The sequence below is a fragment of the Spinacia oleracea genome, chromosome 2, assembly GCF_020520425.1.
Source record: "Spinacia oleracea cultivar Varoflay chromosome 2, BTI_SOV_V1, whole genome shotgun sequence".
NCBI lineage: Eukaryota > Viridiplantae > Streptophyta > Magnoliopsida > Caryophyllales > Amaranthaceae > Spinacia > Spinacia oleracea.
This window is the reverse complement of record NC_079488.1, coordinates 40690904-40711649: the sequence shown is the minus strand read 5'-3', so window position 1 is coordinate 40711649 and position 20746 is coordinate 40690904. Positions and strand designations below refer to the sequence as shown.

General features: G+C 33.4%; 1 protein-coding gene across 2 annotated transcripts; it reads right to left on the bottom strand.

Annotated features, from left to right (window-relative positions):
- Nucleotides 1-1295: 1295 nt before the first annotated feature.
- On the bottom strand, nt 1296-19400 carry LOC110795909 (probable receptor-like serine/threonine-protein kinase At5g57670). Of its 2 annotated transcripts, none has more exons than XM_056836731.1 (9): nt 19182-19400; nt 18933-19048; nt 18711-18829; nt 16815-17290; nt 3590-3847; nt 3346-3494; nt 3026-3247; nt 2152-2301; nt 1296-1628 (listed from the first exon to the last, which is right to left on the bottom strand). In XM_056836731.1, exons 1-9 carry the CDS (start codon nt 19315-19317, stop codon nt 1467-1469), a joined length of 1788 nt encoding a protein of 595 aa, XP_056692709.1. In that variant the 5' UTR covers nt 19318-19400; the 3' UTR covers nt 1296-1466. The 2 variants fall into 2 exon arrangements, with proteins under 2 accessions (XP_056692709.1, XP_056692708.1); XM_056836730.1 differs by having other exon boundaries at nt 18933-19051; nt 19182-19399.
- Nucleotides 19401-20746: the final 1346 nt, after the last annotated feature.

Genomic DNA, 20746 nt, shown 5'->3' with positions numbered 1-20746 from the left:
CAACAGATGGACCCTTCTTTCTCATGAGGGAGATCCATCAGAGTGTCGGCTGGAGAATTAAGCCGGACTCCTCCAGGCGAGGCCAAAAGCTCTCGTCATGAAGCTACATATTTTGATGAATTTTGGATGGAGGAGACGGAGGATATGATGTTGGTCCGTCTAATCACCCTACTGACTCACTCGAGGAGTCAGAGCAAGATGAGCGTGACAACGGGGTTGAAGAGGAGGCAACTGAAAGGCCTCGAGTTGCTGTTGTGGTGAGAGGGGAAATTGGAGAAATCCATGTGAGCCAGATCTGCGTGGATCCTTAATGGATGATCGAAATGGCTGGAGAAGAATGGAAAAAGTTATGCTGATGGTTTGAACATTGGACCTGGTTATGAAATGAGGCTACCGGCCATGAGGCCTCCACTATTTATTAACATGATTCCAATGAATCCATACAAGTGCGAGTGTTCCATTCATTAAATATTTTAAAAGCTCTAGTATAGAGCCCAATTGCAGAGAATGAAGCGTGTTTAAAAATAACTGCATTTCTCATTTTCCAGATGCTCCATAAGGAAGTTATAATTTTCTTAATTGGGAGGCTGATATTATTTTGCATATTTCGGAACAAAGAAAAAATCGAATCTTGTTGAAGGTCAGTACCTAGCCAACGGATAGTTGTAGCAGAATCCCAAATTTCTTTAGTAGAAGGGCAATGTAGAAAGAGATGATCTTGGGTTTCATTGTAAGAGGTGCAAAAGGGGCAACTAATAGGAATGTCAATATTTCGATACACTAGGTTATCTCTAGTAGGTAGCCCATCGTGCAAAAGTTTCCATAAAAAGATTTTTAACTTAGGTGAAATATCTAATTTCCAAATCCATTATGGTATTCTCATTTAGCATGAGAGATAACATTATGAGCTAATCAAGTGGCAGATTTAACAATTGAAGAAACGAAAATGATAAAGGTCGCAACATGCGACCTTTAAGCCGTGTCACAATGATGACATGACATGCTTATGTGTCATGATTTAAATTGGAATCTAAAATATTTAACGTATATATCCTATTATACCTGTTTAAAATAAAAGTAGGAAAATCTTAATATTCTAATTTGTTTCTTTTTTTATATCAATTACCTTATTTACAAATTTTCATAGTAAAAATTTTGCATTGATAGTAAAAATATTATGATGACTCATAGCCTACGTGGCGCATATATGTACCAATTAAACTCCGACACGTAAGATTGCGACAACTAAATGTTGTCGCAACTTGCGACCTTTATCATCACCCAGAAACGAAAATATTTTGTTGTATAAATATACAAGTCACAAGTTTAAGCTAGACAATCTTATATGGAATACTAATTAATTAAATACGATTAGAAGAAAAAACAATAAAAAACTAATAAAGAAATAAGTCATCCATCCTAAAAGATCGAGAAAAGACTCATAATAAATTTATAGTTTGAATCTTCTAAATTTCAAGAGCCGCAATTGCTTTTTCAAAATCCATATCGACGAGAATATTATAGCCAAAAACCATAGAACAGTCATCTATTTCATGCGATGAACTCTTTTGAACACTCCATTTTCTAGCAATCTCTGATTCTTGATCTTCCGATAACAGCTCCAACACCTATACATTCACAAATTTAGATTTATACTAAGGATTAAAGTGATTTTGAGTACTAGAAAAAGTAGAATATTTGATATTTACTACAAGTTTTAGGTTTTTTTTATTTACCGTCTTATATAATGTAATTTTATATTTAACACCTTAATTTTATGAAACGTTTTATCCTCTTAACAATTTTCATCCAAATTTCCATCAATATGACTCCTAACATTTTTAATTGGAAACTTAATGAAAGAAGAGGATTTTTTTAAGGTTAAATGGGGCCCACATGGACGGGAAATTGGATGGAATCCGTTAAGACGTGATGAACATAAGCGTTTCATAAAATTAAGGTGGTAAATATGAAAAGTATATTATACTACGTAAGGTGTTAAATACAAAAACCTGAAACATAAAATGGGATAAATATGAAAAATCCAAAAAATCATTCTCTTCAATCTTTTTCAATTGTGTACAATGATCAGATTTCAAACAGAATTAAAGAACATAAAAATTTAGATGAGTAGGTTAATTAATTATTCACCTCATTCATTGAAGGACGCCATGTAGAGGAATGTCTCACACAACAAGAAGCTGTAAGTACAATTTTCTGTAATTGTACAATGTCATATTTACCCTCTAATCTTGTATCAACTAGCTCGGAGATTTTCCCATGCTCCATTAATGGCATAGCCTAGAAGATCAGAGTAAACAAAAATTATAATTTTTTTTCCAAGGAAATACTTTCTCTGTACCATAATGTTTTTCATATCTACTATTCATATGGTCAAAATTCATCGCTTAGTTTCGGTTATAGGTTGTTTTACCTTATAGTAGAGGACTAGAAAACATATTTTAGGAAAAAATAACACCTACGAGAAAACAAAATGAATTTACATTTTAATTTGTCTGATATAACTTTTTACCAAACATAGTATTTGTCGATATTCGACCACGTGAAAATTTCAAAATAAAAAGTCAATAAAAACTGGAAAAAAACCAACGAAAATGATAAAGGTCGCAACATGCGACCTTTAAGCCGTGTCACAATGATGACATGGCATGCTTATGTGTCATGATTTAAATTGGAATCTAAAATATTTAACGTATATATCCTATTATACCTGTTTAAAATAAAAGTAGGAAAATCTTAATATTCTAATTTGTTTCTTTTTTTATATCAATTACCTTATTTACATATTTTCATAGTAAAAATTTTGCATTGATAGTAAAAATATTATGATGACTCATAGCCTACGTGGCGCATATATGTACCAATTAAACTCCGACACGTAAGATTGCGACAACTAAATGTTGTCGCAACTTGCGACCTTTATCATCACCCAAAAACCAATTACCAAACACATGTATAAATAAAAGTCACCTATGGTTTAAATAAAATTAAGCTAGATTATTACCCATAGTAGAAGACTTTGTGTAGAAGAATCAATAGGTCTTCGACCAGTGACAATCTCAAGAAGTAGAATACCAAATGCAAAAACATCCGTCTTTTCATCCACAATTCCATGCAAGAAATACTCTGGTGCTAAGTATCCAAATGTGCCCTCTATCGGTAAATAAGCATGTTGGTTACTACCCTTATTGTTAGGGACCCACTTTGCTAGTCCAAAGTCAGTAATCTGCGCAAGAACCAACGTGATTAATTATGTAATTATATTATTGAGGAGTGTTAAATCAAAGAGTGAGTATAACTAATTGTCCTTAATTAATATCTTACTTGTGGTTCATAATCCGGTCCAAGAAGGACGTTAGAAGCTTTGATGTCACGGTGTATGATCCGATGTTTGCAACACTTGTGTAAGTAATGGAGTCCTTTTGCTATACCTAATGCTATTTTGTACCTCACCGGCCATTCTAGTGACTCGCCTATGTTATTTTGAGAAATTTAGACAATGTGACAATTATTTTTGGACTGAGAAAGCAATAGTATATATGAAAATTAAAACATGTGAATTACGTACCATTATGAAGGGCATCGAAAAGATTTCCATTAGAAGAGAAAGGGAAGATGAGGTATAGACCATTTTCGATACAATAACCAATTAAGGTAGCCGTGTTAGGATGAGAAACTTGAGTAATAATGCCCAATTCTATAAGAAACTCCTTCTCTTTGTTTTGGTTTGTGTTGTCTTTTGTTAATCTTTTGATTGCTATGCTGTTTCCATCTTTCATATCTCCTCTGTATACCTCTGAGTATCCACCTTGTCCCACCATGTTATCTGCATCAATGTTACGTCAAACACATGCATATCTATTAGACTGTCTAACACTTACTAGTACTTAGTATATAACAATTAATTTTTATTGGCTAGCATACTAGCTGTTAGATAGTACATACGTGAAAACATGACATGTGGTATTACAGATAATAAACTTTGGAAAATATAAAAGTAAAACTATTGTCTATAATGTTGGATGGCTTTCAATGAAAATATGACCTAATAAAAAAAAATATCGTAGCATGAATGCATCGTAGTCAAGTAAAGGTCATTTTCATGAAAAACTGTCATCATAGTAACTAATAATTTTTCACTAACTTAAACTATAAAAGATTATTATTATTTTCATGATCTATTTAAAACATGTAAAATTAATTGTAATATAAAATTTGTCAGAACAGACCAAGAACTAAGTAGGTTTCTTTAGATTCCTCGGTGACAAGAAAGTTTTTATTTTGCAATGATGCAAGAAAGAGGAGGAGAAGGACATTTGAGAATAAACCAAAATTTCCTTTCATGGCTTGCAAGATACATTAGTTATCAACTTGATTTCATTATTATTATTATTATTATTCTTATTATTATTATTATTATTATTATTATTATTATTATTAAGGGTCGTTCTATTTGATTTATTTTGACTGAACTCATTTTATCTGAAAAAACTTATTTTGTCTTAAATAAACTCATTTGTATGTAAAAATTTCTGAATTTTTTATTTTATTTTTTTGAACTTATATTATCTGAATTTAACTGAATTTATTTTATTTTCCATGATTAACTGAAATTGACACCAAATTACCTCCAATATATTTACGTTTATACAAGTTCAAATCCACCATGTTGTTTTTCTTTTTAAAATATTTTTCTTAGAACACACAAGTCCTAAAAACGATTTATAAGAGCATCTTCAATGGTAAGCTAATTTGACAATTAGCTTGTTATGCCACATAAGATTTCAAACTATTTCATTGTCTAGCTAATTTGTGTTACAATGACTAGCAACTAGCTTGTTATTTAAATTGGTCTCATTTGTCTCACTTGTCAATTAATTAATTGGCAACATTGGGAGCTAGTTGTCAAACAAATTAGCTTGTTTAAGCTAATTTGCTTGGCCAAGCTAATTTATTATTTTCACTCCAATGGTCTAGCTATTAATTTGAAACTTTTATAAATTTCAACAAGCTAGTCCCTAACTACAACCATATATTGAAGATGCTCTAATTGAGGGATAACATAAAAGTCTGTAAATCCTAAATCATGTACGTACGGAATAATAATTATATATTGGGAGTTGTTAGCGTGATTTTATCCTTCATACTCACCCTCAATCTTCAGACTCTGTCACATCAGCTTTTCACTAATTTTTTTTTTATTATTATTATTCAGACTCACACAAGACTCTCCCTATTTTACACATTATCTCCAAACTCGCCTCAGACTCAATTAAACTCCTAAAAATAAGATAATTAAATAGGATAATGCATGATGATGCATGTGGTGTAATTTGATTTACACTACTACAAAACACATCATTTCTCGACCCTAGGGCCTCGACGCTGAGGGAGTACTGTCAGTAACAAATTATGAGTTGCGTGTTTTGTCGACGATTTTATGCGCCTTTGTTAGAATTGAGGAAATAGGAAGAAGAAAGGAAGAAGAAAGCAAGAAGCCATTGTTGAGCCTTGGAAGCTCGTGAGCTTTGAGAGAGAAGTAATGGACTACATTTTGTATTAATTGTGTGATTAATGAAAATAATACAAGCCTAGGTATTTATACTAACATATGTACAAGTTAGTATTCTAGTAACAAACTTCCTAAACTAAGGAAACTAACTAACAACTTATACTAAAGTATAAGTTCCAACACCCCCCCTCAAACTGAAAATGGTGATAAACATTTTCAGTTTGAAATCTTGAAATGAAGTAGTTGTTGCTCCTCTTGGCGATGAGAATTGCAGCCAAAGCATCCGGAACACTGTCAAGACAGGTTGACACACAATCAACGGGAGGTATCTGAACACCGCTAGGCTTTGCGTTTCTTCAACACTTGGTATTGAACTGAGACAAATGTATCTTTAACTAGGGAACCTGCTGCCCTACTGATGCCCTCTGCAAATGTACAGTGAACACTTTTCCAAAGTTGTTATGAAGGATTAAAACACCACCAGAATACTGTGGTTGAATCAGGATAATGTGGTTAAATCTAACCACCATGAATCAGTTTCCTGTCCTCCAAAATACACCATTGATCATCAACCAATCTCACACACATACACCATAACTCCAATGTGAAGAATAAAGGATAATGTGTTTGAGAGGAAAAGAGTGAGAAATTCAGCTATGAAAATGAAAGCTGAAGATAGAAATTGATCAAAAAAGAAAAATTTGAGAATTTGACCCTTTGGGTCTTTTGAGAATTGACCATTTTGGGTCGAAAACTGACCACTATGGGTCGGAAAGAGGACCACTATGGGTCTGAAAATGACCTCTATGGGTCTGAAAGAATGAGCCACAATGGGTCTCATCAAAAGAATGATCACAATGACCATGAAATTGATCTTTATGGATCAATAAGAAAGGACCTCTATGGGTCACAAAATCGACCTCAACCTTTGTTGGGTCATCACAAAACAAACCTCAACATCTGTTTAGTCATCACAAAACAAATCTCAACACCAGAAAAAAATATGGCTTCTGCTGCAACATCAGAACTACATGAAGCCTTGAAGAACATTGCTTATTCACAGTCCTTATAGGAACTGTTTCTGGGAAATCAACCTAAAATGTTGCCACTGGCAACAACTCCCTTGGCATTTCACAGAACCTGGAGTGTTAATGCACTTGTGTGGTTGGTCACCAAAAATTTGGTCAAATCACAAAGTAGGGAATATCCAAATGCACCTTCATCCCAGAAGTACACCCAACTGAACTATTTTCTTCATCCAAACCCATCACTGTCACTTTGCAAGAACAACTCTGTAGGAGTCTTTCAGCAAGTTTCCTGTCTAGAATGCTATCATCTACAACGAATCTATCAGAATTTGATTTTCTCTTAATTCCCTTTGACAAAGGTAGTTCACCATTTCCTTGTGAAATATCTCCTTTTCTTAGTAATTAATTGAAGAAGGTTGAAATGGGTAATCAAGAAAATGATAATGGGTACCAAAAATAAACCTCCAACAATTGAGGGCTATCAACAGTTGTACAAACCAAAGCAATTAACCCATTAACAAACCCATAATTCGAAAAATTCAATTGAACAAAGGAAATTGGGAATTAAATCCTGGTATTTCGGCTAAAACGACGCTAAAAATTGAGCCACTATGGCTTGATTTAGTCATGGTTGACGATTGACGAAGGATTTCACAGAACTCAGCAAAAAGCAAGACAAAATTGCCAAAAAACAATTGCAGATATTTCCCAAAGAAATTGCGGAGATTCTGTTTTATGTTGTTTACAGGAACAAAAACACCCAGAAATTCTCCAAAATTCATCAAGCAGCGAATTGTAATCAAATGAATTAATCAAGAAGACCAAGAAATCAAACCGAATCTTAGCAGAAGCAGACGACGACGGAAGAAGAACATTGGACCCATTGCCGACTGAGGAATAAGGATGCCTTGCTCCAAACAACGAACCCAAGAATTGCAACCAAACCTCCGAGAAACACCGACCAAAAATATTCAATCCTTCGATTAAAAATAGATTGCCGAACGCGGAAATGCTACTTGCATCGAAAACCCACACACTGAATCTATCTCCAATACCCAGATTTTGCAAAAATACGAAAATCTTCAAGAACCCTAGAATTTGGGGAAACCTCAAGAATCAAAATTCGTTTGATTCAAGATGTTAAGAAGGTTTGTGAGAGTAATTATGAGATATTAGGGTGAATTAAAACCCTAATTCGTCGACTTTTGACCCAATTTGACAAAAAATTCGAAGCAAAAAGAAAAATTGGGGAAAATTTGATGAGATGATTTGAACAAAAAATTATGCGGAATTGAAGAGCCGGATCGTTCCCGCTCTGATACCATGTTAGAATTGAGGAAATAGGAAGAAGAAAGGAAGAAGAAAGCAAGAAGCCATTGTTGAGCCTTGGAAGCTCGTGAGCTTTGAGAGAGAAGTAATGGACTACATTTTGTATTAATTGTGTGATTAATGAAAATAATACAAGCCTAGGTATTTATACTAACATATGTACAAGTTAGTATTCTAGTAACAAACTTCCTAAACTAAGGAAACAAACTAACAACTTATACTAAAGTATAAGTTCCAACAGCCTTCTTATATCCCGTCTACTATAAGCGTCGAGATATAACTAAATAGACACATGCCCAGCACGTGGTCATATTTAGAAGCCCGCCTGTTTTTTTTTGCGTGAGAACTGAAAACCGTCCCCACTCACAGTCCTCGTTCATCTCAACCCTAAACTAATACCTTCTCTCCTCTTTTTCTATCACTTTGAAAGTTCCAGATGTAAGTCCTTACAATCAATTTTCCTCTTTCTTTTCATCTCCTTGGTTCCTCTTTCTTTTCATCTCCTTGAGATTTTTTTAATTTAGTTTGTCACTATTATTATTGTCATGATTCATATACGAGAAGATCTATTTGATGGTTTACATAGTTCAACAAGCTTTCGAAGATTCCCTATTCTCCCATGACCGAGCGGTCTATTCCAGTCTTAGATCATGGTCTCATGGTGGCCAGGTCAGTTCACAACTAATTTCAATTTCAATTTGGAACCTTTTAAATTGTTTTTTCTGGGTTTTGTTGGTGATAAAATCTAGGTTTAAATTGACTTTCTGGGTAAAAATTGAATCGAATATAGGGGGTTACAAATTGAATCAAATATAGGGGGTTAAAAATTGAATCGAATTTAAGTTTTGATGGATTGTAGGGTTTTGATATTTGGGAATCAAATAAAATTCACGGGTGATTTATTTTTCCATGTGAAAGAATATGGTATTTGATGTCTGATCTTTTTTTTCCAGTTTAATTGATTACAAATGCTGAAACTGCATTTTTCGTAATCCTTCAACTATTACTCTATATTTCGAATTCAGTAGTCATAAGATAATTTGAGAATTGGAGTCATAATATTTATTGCTGGATAACCTAATTTTGTGATTCTAAGGGCATATCAATATAAGCTGAAGGGGTTGTCAAAAAAAAATATAAGCTGAAGGAACGTGATAGATAATTTGAGAATTGGAGTACTATAAGAAGATACTTTGCTTGAGAGAGCCTCACATCCTGTTAAACTCTAGGTGCACACAAGCAATTCAGTTATTATGTTTGGGTTTTAGTATTTAAGAATTAGAAGTCCTCATCTTTTTAGTTTTATGAATTGTCATAAGATCTACACCTCTCCATTAATTGCTTCTTTGTCACCACCTCTGCATATAGTTTTTGGAGTTTGAAGAATATCCAAAGAATCCTATTGTCTTGAGCTAATAAGGAAAACTTGAAATCTGAATTAACAACGATTCAGATTGGTGTAAAACAAGTATGGTTATTAATTCAGTTTGCCTGCAAAAGGTCAATGATATAAAACAATTGAGGAAGTGGTCACTGCTAGTGGAGTTTGGTATTCACGCCCCCTTAATACATTGTTGGTAGGAAGGACTTGTTTGTCAGTTTTAAGGCATGATATAAGTAAATAATGTTATCTGTTAAAGCACATGGGTAATGGGTTACAGGGATACATGGGAATGAATATGGGCACTTTACATATAGTAAGTTGTTGTAAATTTCAGGAGCAGCTAGCTGAAAGGGAAAAACATTTATATTTAATACTAATACTAATACTTGTGTCTATGGATTAAGGTTGCTGCTTAAATTGTTTCTTATTCATGTCCTTGTCGTTAAGTGCTAGCTAGGTATAATCTGTTTGACACAAGGACTTATATTTAATACTAATACTAATACTTGTGTCTATGGATTAAGGTTGCTGCTTAAATTGTTTCTTATTCATGTCCTCGTCGTTAAGTGCTAGCTAGGTATGATCTGTTTGACACAAGGACTTATGCCATATGCCAGGAATAGGTTGCTGCTTATCTGGTTTCATATCCATTTTAATACGAAGTATAAGCTTAAGTTACATGATACTTGTATGTGTGTATCCTATTTATGACATTAACCAACAATATAATATTTGGGTAGTATTCAACTTTTTGGGTAAGGGGAGGTGGAACTGAAGGATTATTATATTCCCTCCGCCTATTGATTGGGATCCAACTTGGTTTAGCTTAACTCGATTCAGGACTCGATTCAGTGCTACCCTCTATTTTATGAATTGTATTTAGTTTTAATGTTGACAGTTGACACTGGTGTATTTTTTTTAATTATTTGTTGTTCTGATGTCGTATTTGCATAGATTTGCTGCATATATTGTCATACATGCACTACTACAAAAGCTTTGTTTTATGGACGCATGGAGCTCAACGCTTGGGTATGAGCGTTGGTGGAAAAAAAAATAGTCACGACGCTCTTTGTCGTCCATGGCTTTTTAGACAGTTATAGGCGTCGAGAATGCACGGGCAATACACATGATGTTTTTTCTAATTAGCTATTGTTTCCCGCAACTTCTCCTTTTAGGGGAAAAGAAAAACCGCCTCAATAAATTCTCATCACCGCCTCTCATCTCGTGCTAAAGAATCTCAGATCTACTCTTCTCTCATTGGAAAGCTCTTACAGGTAGCTTCCTCATTTGTCTTCTGTTGGGCATGTCTTCCTCTGTCTCGCCTCTCCCATTGTTCTTAATTTTATTCTCTGAACTTGTAGATCTTGTTCGGTATTCCCATGGTTATTTATCATCTTCTACCTTGTCCTTCTTGTGAAGGGTAAACAAAATTTTCGTTTACATTTCTTTTATTTTGATTTTGATTTTTTTCTTTTGTCTTTTCAATTTTCGTTCTTCTTTTTTGAAATCTGAATTTCTAGGGTTTTAGGTATTTCTTTCCAGTTCAGTCATATTGTTTGATTTCGTTCTTCTAATATAATTGGTTTAAACCGGAGTAATTTTGGGTTCACCCTTTAAATTGGGTTTATATTTGTCTATCTTGAGTAGAAATTTGCGGTTCTAGCCCTATTTTATATTATGTTTTTCGTTTTTGTGTGTTGTTAAAATCTTTGTTCTTTTTCGCTTGATATTCTGTCATGATTCAAAGGTAAAGTGTGATGGATTTAAGGGACCTAATAAGCTTAAGATGTTGACATAATGTTTTGCACTACATATGGCTTAATGCTGGCTATAATTGAGTTGCCTTCCTCTTGATTTGTTGTATCTATGCCTCCTGTCTACTGTTGATTCTATAAATTACTACGAGTACAAGAATAATTTTCTTTTCCAGCCTCGTACAGGCAAAATTTAGTCCATGTCTGCTGTGAGGCTTGCTTGTATTTCAAACTCGTCAATGTTTTTTAGTGTAATAAGAAGCACTAGCGAGAACCTAATTAAACCTTGACACTTCTGTGATGTAAGACAAGGTTGGAGCTTTGATATGTGGTTCATGCTCTTTTAAGTATTAGTAACAATAGATTTTTTTCATTGAATATCTTAGGAGCTGTGATTATGTTGTTTTGTGCCTGAATTCCTAGTGTTTCGACGAGTTTGCAGTTGTAATTGAGGAACTTTTGAGCCTCGGAATGGGACTTTTAGATGGGCTCCCTGTCCCTTTTGACAAAGTTGCAAGTATACAATGATTTAGTGAGTTATAACTTTTTATTTTGTCCTTCGTGTTTACATATTACTCTGTGAAATGTGTTGTTGTGTCATGTGATGATGCTACACTTTATAATTTGTATTTCCGGGGAAACTTTGCCACAGTTCGTCTTGCTTCCAAATGTATGTTGTAAAATTATTCTCATTTGTTCTCTTAGTTTGTAAAATTATTCTATTGTATTTTGTAATATTATTCTAATTTGCCACAGTTCGTCTTGCTTCCAAATGTATTTTGCCACAGTTCGCCTCCATAGTTCATTTTCATTTTGTAAAATTATTCTAATTTGTTCTCTTAGTTTCCAATTGTATATGCACCAAGTTTTGGTAAACTCTTGTCGTTACTTTTTGTATACATTTACCTGTTCTTGAGTCTCAAAATATCTTTCCTTTTCGCGTAGATTCCATTTATGGGTGATAAATAAAATAGATCTTTATGTCTGAGGAGTTTGTGTCAAGATAAGTAGAAAAGAATAGTGGGTTATCTGTTTAATTGAACTTTGTGATAAATTATATGTTTATATCTCATAAAGTTTTTAGGTAAATACTTCTATGTCTTAAAATTGTCTAGTATTACTTCTAAATGCCTACGTTAAATGTTTTCCTTTTGATAGTGAAGTGTACACACAAGAATTATTGTATATCAATTATCAAGCGCTTAAATATTCATAGTTTTGCTCGAATAAGTGTAAGGCTATTAATCCTTTGTAATTGACTGCAATTTCTCCGTCTGTGTTCAGCAAGTGATGTTCTTGGGGCAAAAATCCTTCAGGTCTATCACACGATCCTACTACTGAGGGGTTGCTGGCGCGCTTCACATCACTAGGTAACGTTGTAGCTAAGATTGTCGAGTATTTTTCTGGTTTTCACATCTTATTATCATTAGCAATTACGGAGTACTTCATTTTAGGTCATTTTTATAATGTCCCCAACATGCTCCCCTGTCAAAACAAGGCATCAAAGCTTCCTGAGTAGGATCTCCACTTTTTGAAGGATATATAATACCAGAAAAATTGAAAAGGAATTCCTGGCGTGAACATGTATTCTGAATACTTGGGTACAAATTTTTTTGACAAAGCAATTGTTTGAAATTAGTATAGAACAGTAAGAGATATAAGCGGCATGTATGAAAATTTTGGTGGGGTTTTGTAAAGATGGGGATCCTTAATCTGTGATGGAGATCATGTGGCCATGTGGGCTTTTGTATTACAAAAGAGGCATTGGTCCCTTGCTTTTTCCTCTAAAATGCTTAATTTGGGAGATAAATATGGCTTATAACACTACAAGAAAGCGCTTGATTACCGACTAAATTTACCGACCGCCAGAAAAGTAGTTGGTAAAACAAAATTTACCGACCACTTTGGAAGCGGTCGTTAATTTACCGACCACTTTGGAAGCGGTCGTTAATTTACCGACCGGTTTAGAAGCAGTCGTTATTTTTTACATTTACTGACCGCCTCTACAGCAGTCGCTAAATTAACGACTTCTCCCCCATGTGTCCCGACTAAATAGCAGTCGGTAAAAATCCGACTATTTCCAAAATAAATTTAACATTTTAGCAACCGCCCAAGCAGTCGGTGAAAAGTAATTTACCGACCGTAGACTAGGTAGTCGTTAAAAAATTATTTACCGACTGCTTGAACGGTCGCTAAAAAACCTATTTACCGACCGCACATAAGGCAGTCGGTAAAAATCATTTACCGACCACAATAACAGTCGGTAAAAAAAGTTGTTTTTCCGAGAATATGTAACTTACTGCTCTCGTGTTAAAACCCTAAGAAATCCCATCCTCTCCGCCTCTTTATCCCTATTTCTCTCACAAGCTCCTCTTTCTCTCACCAGGAAACCTCCCCCTTCATCTCCCCCACTCTTTTTCCTACTAAAAATTCAACACAATAACATCAAACTTTGGTGTTTTATATCGATTTGCCTACCTTTAGTATCAACCCCAACCATCGATCTCCGCCTCCTCTCTTAATCAAACCTCTCTGCCCTTTACCTTCGACCTCCGCCTCCGCGTTGCGGCGGCCCTGTAATCCCCAAAAATTATCGTTCTATCTACCAAATCACATGTGGAAGAATGGAGGATCCCGACTTGCATTTCCATCTCCGACAAAATATCACTGAAAAAGGTTGGTTTTTAGGTTTTAGTCAAAGAATGGAGGATCCCGATTGATGTTTTATGGTGAAAAAGATTTGGATTTCTGATAAAGAATCCAAGATTGATGTTTTTTGGTGAAAAATCCAAGAATAGTGGTTTTTGTACATGATTTTCATGTTTTAGTTGTAGATCTAGATTTTTTAAGATTATTCTTGATATTAGTCTTAATTTTTGGGTGGTTATTTTTTTGCATCCTTGTAATTAATTTTATTCAGATATATAAATCTATTTTTTGGATTGGATTTATTTAAGCACTCTCTTTATAAATTGTTATTTTATCTCTATATGTGTATGTTGGTAATTAATTCATACCATTTTCTTTGTTCTGTGTAATTGTTCTTAATTAAGAGTTGGGTTATTGTTTTGGGAATTAATTTATCCCCAATTGTGAATCTTGGATTTGGATATTGAAGACCATTGAAGCACGCCAACTCAAATGATTTTGCTTTAAAGAAATCAAAACCATTCGCTGGTTTTCTTTCCAGTTGGATGGTTTTGATTTTTTTTTTTATTTTTTTAATTAACTTTACCGTCTGCCAAAGCGGTCGGAAATTTACTAATTTACCGACCAACTAAGCAGTCGGTAATTTACCGACTGCTTAGTTGGTCGGTAAATTAGTAAATTTCCGACCGCTAACTACTAACGCAGTCGTTAAATTAGCGACTGCAATGGCAGTCGCTAAATTAAATTACCGACTGTAACGGCAGTCGATAAAATACCAACTCCTAAGCAGTCGCTATTTCAGACGGTAAAGTTTAGCGACCGCTTTACAGTCGGAGTTTTCTTAATTACCGTCCAGGTGAACACTGACCGCCCTTTTACGACTGTTGGCGGTCGCTAAAACATTTACCAACCGTATTTCGTGTTTTACCAACTACTTTTGGCGGTCGAAAATTAATCAATTTCTTGTAGTGTAATACAATCTACCAGGTATATGAAACCTCGTTGTTTGTGTAGGAGGGAGATTTTTAATCACCTTGCAAGTTGGCTGGAGGATGCAAGGCAACACGCTAATGCTAACATGACAATCATGCTTATAGGTACAATTGTGATCGTGGAAGGTGAATAGTTTCCCAAGGGACATGGATTGATATTTATGAGTGTTCTGCAAAAACTGCTCAAAATGTTCAAAAGGTATTGAAATGCTTTTGAACGTTGTTGGCCAATTCCTTGAAAGTCAATATAGTTTATTATGGCTGTTGAAAATTAATTAATTACTTGCAGGGTGAAGTTATGAGATTTGTGTTAAAGATGAATGACCGTGTGATTCAAGTCTCGTGTATCCTGGCTTCATATGGCTCCATAATACAGAGAAGTTCTGGTATTGAGATTATTCAAGTAGGTCCAAATCCGCAAACAATGAGAAACTGCATCAATTCTTGAAGAAGAGAGAAGCTTTAATTAATTTAAATTTCTCAATGCTTCTAATGTAAACAATTTTGGAGGAAGTATGCCTTGATAGTATGCAGTATTATAATAGTATTGTAACTGTTTTTTGTTGTCCTTGTAAGACTCAATCAAACCTTATTTTGTATTTTATATCATTAATAATGAATAGAATTCAACATTTAGACCTTCTATGGTTATTAGTCATTTATCATTATTGAATTTTATTTTTGTATAATAGTTTAAAATTGATTGTATATATGTTGAAAAAAAGGCTTTATACAAATAAATCTGAGCGCTTCTTGATGTCATGATAGAGGGTTCAATTAGATTTATAGCTCCCGCAAAAAAATATAGACGCTTTTTAGCGTCGAGAAAATGCAATAAGTAATTGTGGGACGAAGTGGGAATATGGATACACTCGTCGCTAAAATAAATATCTTGACGCCTACTAGCATCGAGATTCTCGACGCTGAAGAAAAATCTAGGGCGCCAAAAACCGTCGACAATCTCGGCGCAACAAAGCGTCGAGAAGATTCTCGACTTTAATTTTCTCGACGCTTATGTAAAGCGACGAAGGATAATTTCTCGACGCTTTTCGTCGACGGTAAACAGTCTATAAAGCGTCACTAAAAGGCCGGATTTGTAGTAGTGTTAGTTGGAGAAAAATTGAGTCTTAATAAGTGGGTCTTAGATTTTCAAACTTACTTCAAAGCTTGATGTTATCTTTTACCACATTATCCCAAGACTTAGACTCGAGAATCACCTCGAGACTCACCTTAGGCTCAAATTCTTATATGAGACTGTCCTCACCATCAACTGATGGTGAGACCAGTTCACACTTGCGAATTTATGTATGTTACTTCTATAGTTTAAACATGTTACTTTTTTTTATAATTTTAGAGGAGGTACTTTTTCTAGTTTAGGTATGTTACTTCTATAGTTTATACATGTTACTTTTTTATACGGAGTAGTTTTAGGGGAGATACCTTCTTAGTTTAGGTATGTTACTTCTATAGTTTAGACATGTTACTTTTTTTTTTTAATAATTTTAGAGGAGGTATTTTTTTTTAGTTTAGGTATGTTACTTCTATAGTTTAGACATGTTACTTTTTTTAATAATTTTAGATGAGGTATTTTTTTAGTTTAGGTATGTTACTTCTATAGTTTAGACATGTTACTTTTTTTTATACGGAATAGTTTTAGGGGAGTTACATTTTTAGTTTAGATATGTTACTTCTATAGTTTAGACATGTTACTTTTTTTAATAATTTTAGATGAGGTATTTTTTTAGTTTAGGTATGTTACTTCTATAGTTTAGACATGTTACTTTTTTTTTTATACGGAATAGTTTTAGGGGAGTTACATTTTTAGTTTAGATATGTTACTTCTATAGTTTAGACATGTTACTTTTTTTTTATAATTTTAGTGGAGGTATTTTTTTAGTTTAGGTATGTTACTTCTATAGTTTAGATCTGTTACTTTTTTTTATATAGTTTTAGGGGAGGTACGCTATTGGTTTCGCGCTCGTCACACCATCAAGTTGATGGTGTGACTGGTCTCACAGGAGACGCGCTGCACCTTACGACTTGGGATAAACTCATTTAGCAATATGCCAAAAATTAAATATATGGAAAGAATGAAAGAAAGGGATTGCTTAAAAGAGACAAAGTTAATTCAATTAAGTAAGTTACCTGGATGAAAGTCGTTGGTAGCTTGCGAGATCTCATGATAGCTAAAGTATTTTAAAGAAGGTTTTTCTACTCCATCAATATTAATGTTATATTTCTCATTATTATTTCTTCTCCTTCCACTTGACGTGTTCTTTAAGAAAAACGACGCCACACGTCTCAATGTCGACTCCTTACACTTGGTTGTCGTCACTGTTGTCGTTGTTGTTGTTGTTGTTGTCATCGTCGTCGTTGTCGGTGGTGGTGGTGGTGGTACTGATAATTCCGAAATGCTACTGCTGGAATCATCGAAACTCGAGTTATCATCTTCCGCATCTTCAACTCCATCCAAAACTGTTCTTGGGGACTTTTCTTCTTTTGATCTCTCTTCTAAGATCGATGAAGCAAATGTCGCATTTTCTAGTTTTGCAATCGAGATAACTGAGCACCCTTTCGGTGCATGTTTCATGCAATGCTTTGTTATTTCCCCTGTTGTTCTTCTGTTCATTATTGAGTACCCAAAAAAACCCATTAGTAATAACTAATAACATAGAAATGACATGATATATCATATATGCACACTACATAGTACGTAATTAACAATACTCCCTCTGTTCCAGAATTCAAATATAGTTACGTTATCTTCTGACCGAATTTGATTAATCTGTATCATATTATTACAAAACGCTTTTTTTTCTTCTTTATTTCTTTCCTCTCTCAACTCTCAAGGACTCACTTATACTAAGGTGCCTACACATTAGAAAATCCAATCGAAAACCAATGCAACTGTCATCGGTGGTGGATTTTGAACCGTTTTACGAGAGGATCAATAAAATAATTAAACAATATAATAGTATGTAACTTATTCAATTACATTAAAAGGTCGCAAGTTGGGATAACATTTAGTTGTCGCAATCCTACGTGTCGGATTCTAAATGGTGTATATGGGCGTCACGTAAGTCATGCATCATCAAAATATTTTTACGATGAAAATATGTAAATAAGGTAGTCGATATAAAGATGGAAATAAATATTTCGTATACAAATCATAAATATTTTTTTGAAATAAAAAATTATTCAATTTGTTAATTAGAACATTACTACATCCGTTTCATAAAAATCTTTACGGTTACTATTTACACAGACGTTAAGACAAAAATGTGAAAATTGATTGAATATAATAAAATATGGATAAATTTAGACAAATGTGTAAAAATGTGGGTGGATTTAAGAAATAAAATGAATAAAGTAAGAGAAAGTGAGTGAAAATTTGTAATGGGGTGAGAATGATTAGTTATTAAATTTTCATATTCAAAAATAGAATAAAGCAAAGTGTAAAGAACATTTTAACTAAAAAGGAAAGTGTAAAGATCATTTTGAAATGGTGGTAGTAAGATTTTCCTACATTTTATGTAACATTTATAATAGGTTATATAAGTTAAATATTTTAGTTTTCAATTTAAATCATAACACATAAACATCTCATGTCATTATTTTGACACTGCTTAAAGGTCACATGTTACGACCTTTCTCATTTTCGATATTAAAATTTTAAGTCGGCCAAACCTAAAAATACACTACGGAAATTTTTGCCCAGGAGCCGGGCTCACCCGGGCCATCAAAAGATTTGCCCCTGTCTGTCGCTTTACACCCACTTGGCTTATTTAAACCTCTAATGCAAATAGCCAAAAAATTCATATATGAACTATTTCGAAATTAGCTTTTCCATTTCAAAACTGTCTTCTAAATCTCCCATAAACAAAAAAAATCCCATTAATTTTTTTTAAATGGTTAAACCTCTAATTCTCGGCTCTCTTTTCTAGACACTATGTATTTCAAAATAGTATACATTACTATGCATTTTGTATCGAGAGAGTCTATTATAATTTAAAATAGCTTATTGTCAAATTTTTAAATTACCTTTTTTGTTCAAGTTTTGAGCCTCTAAGAACTAGAAATTCTGCCGTTGTTCTCTTGGCTTCTTCGATTAAACCACTTCCTACACTCGAGCTATATCTCACTCTAGCCTCCAAATGTACCTACACACAACACATGGTTCGACATTTCTTCAAAACGTCGAAAATATATGTATAAAAGAACATGTAATTATATCTGGGATGATCGAGTTTAAGCAAATTGTACCTGTTTACATTGACAAGTCTTAGCAAACTCCCCCATGGCAGAAAGAACGAAAGACTTAGCTCGGCGAAATCGCTTATATTCTCTCGATTTCGGTACGAGTTTCTTAGGCTCCTTCCCTACTGCACATTTTCATTACAACAAGAAAAATCAATTTAAGGAAACTAAACAAAATCACTCTCAACTGCTCCATACAATTAACATAAATAAACTCGATTAATTATAACAAATCGATTAATTAATATGACTAACCTAAAACATGTAGCGCGATAATGGTGTCGTTGGGATGAGAAAGAATGTTAATTGCCCAAGAAAGAAGATCTTTTACATCATCAACTTCTAATGAAGTTGCTACTATTATTCTTGCTGGAGCTGTTGAAGGGATCATCACATATATTAAAATTTGATTATTACTATAAATTATGTATGGGGTCAAATATATCAACTTTGAATTTTTATTTATGTGTATGAAAAAAGAGTAGATTAGGTATAGTGGGAAGGAGTGAGACCACCACCTTAGCATGGCTCTATTCTAAGCATTCTTCTTAAACAAGCATGCATATTTTATTTTATTTTTATTCAAATTTCCTTTTTTTAATTATCTTTTTCTAAAAAGATTAACTAATTAACAGCTAACAAGTATGTACCAAGTATATAACTACTTCTAATGATGCTAATCATAGATGTTTGATATGACTAATTTTTTTGAATTTTGATTGAATAGAAAGATATTTAATGATTGGAAGGGTAATTTGTTTTCCCTTCAAAGTTATGGCTAATTTATTTTATCTTTTTGTAGGCATCATATAACTTTATTGTATAATGAATATGAACTAATGTCTCTTATTATTCTCAATGAAAAAAATAAAGATCATATATTGAATTGATTGGTTTGCAATTTGTGGAAGATCATATATTGAATTGTTTGGTTTGCAATTTGTGGAGAAATGTATCACTTCTTTTTAACTTTTACGTACTACTCCCTTTGTTCTTAAACATTAGTCTCCTTTTAACTTTTTCATCAATTTTAATTCAATATTTAAATGAAAATATCTTCAAATACGTACGTTTATTAGAAAGAAATTGGAAGATTCTTTTCAATTGTAAATAGTGACAAGATTCCAAAAAGGACCAATAATCAAGAACGAAGGAAGTACATAAATTATTTTTCAGGTCAACTCCAGTAATTTTTAAATAAATTCAAACAATTTTAATTACAATGCTTCCCGATACGGAGTACACGATGATTATAACAACCTTTTAAAAATACAATATTGAGAAGTGGATTGATTGATCAACATTATGTAATTGATACATGTCCTCAGCTCATTTTACCTTTATTTTCTATCATAAAATCAATTTGTAAACTTTATAAATATGATAAATAGTTGTAAGTTTAAAAGGGAAGATAATTTAGTTGGCCAGCTAATAAAATTTAGGATATTTATTTTACAACAAAAAAAAAAAACAAAAATTGAACTTTTTGGTTAAGATAAAATAATGAAGTGTGATGGGTAGGGTGCTTTGAGGGGTAAGCAAAGGTGAGGGGATTTCATTTGCATTTTGTTTGATTATTTTTTCTTGCTGTGAAAGCCTCTTATCTCACTGGTTTTTTTTGCAAGGGTTTGGTAGAAGTAGAGCAGATCAACGTGGCATTCTAGCAAATATAAAAACGAAAAGAAAACCTTTTGTTTACCTTTCTATATTTTTTATTTATAATGTTGTTTTTTATGGAAAAAGTTATCTAATTTAAAGGAATTCACCGCCCATTTAGCAAGACGGTAAGCAAGACGTCTAATACAACGTCCGTAAATTGT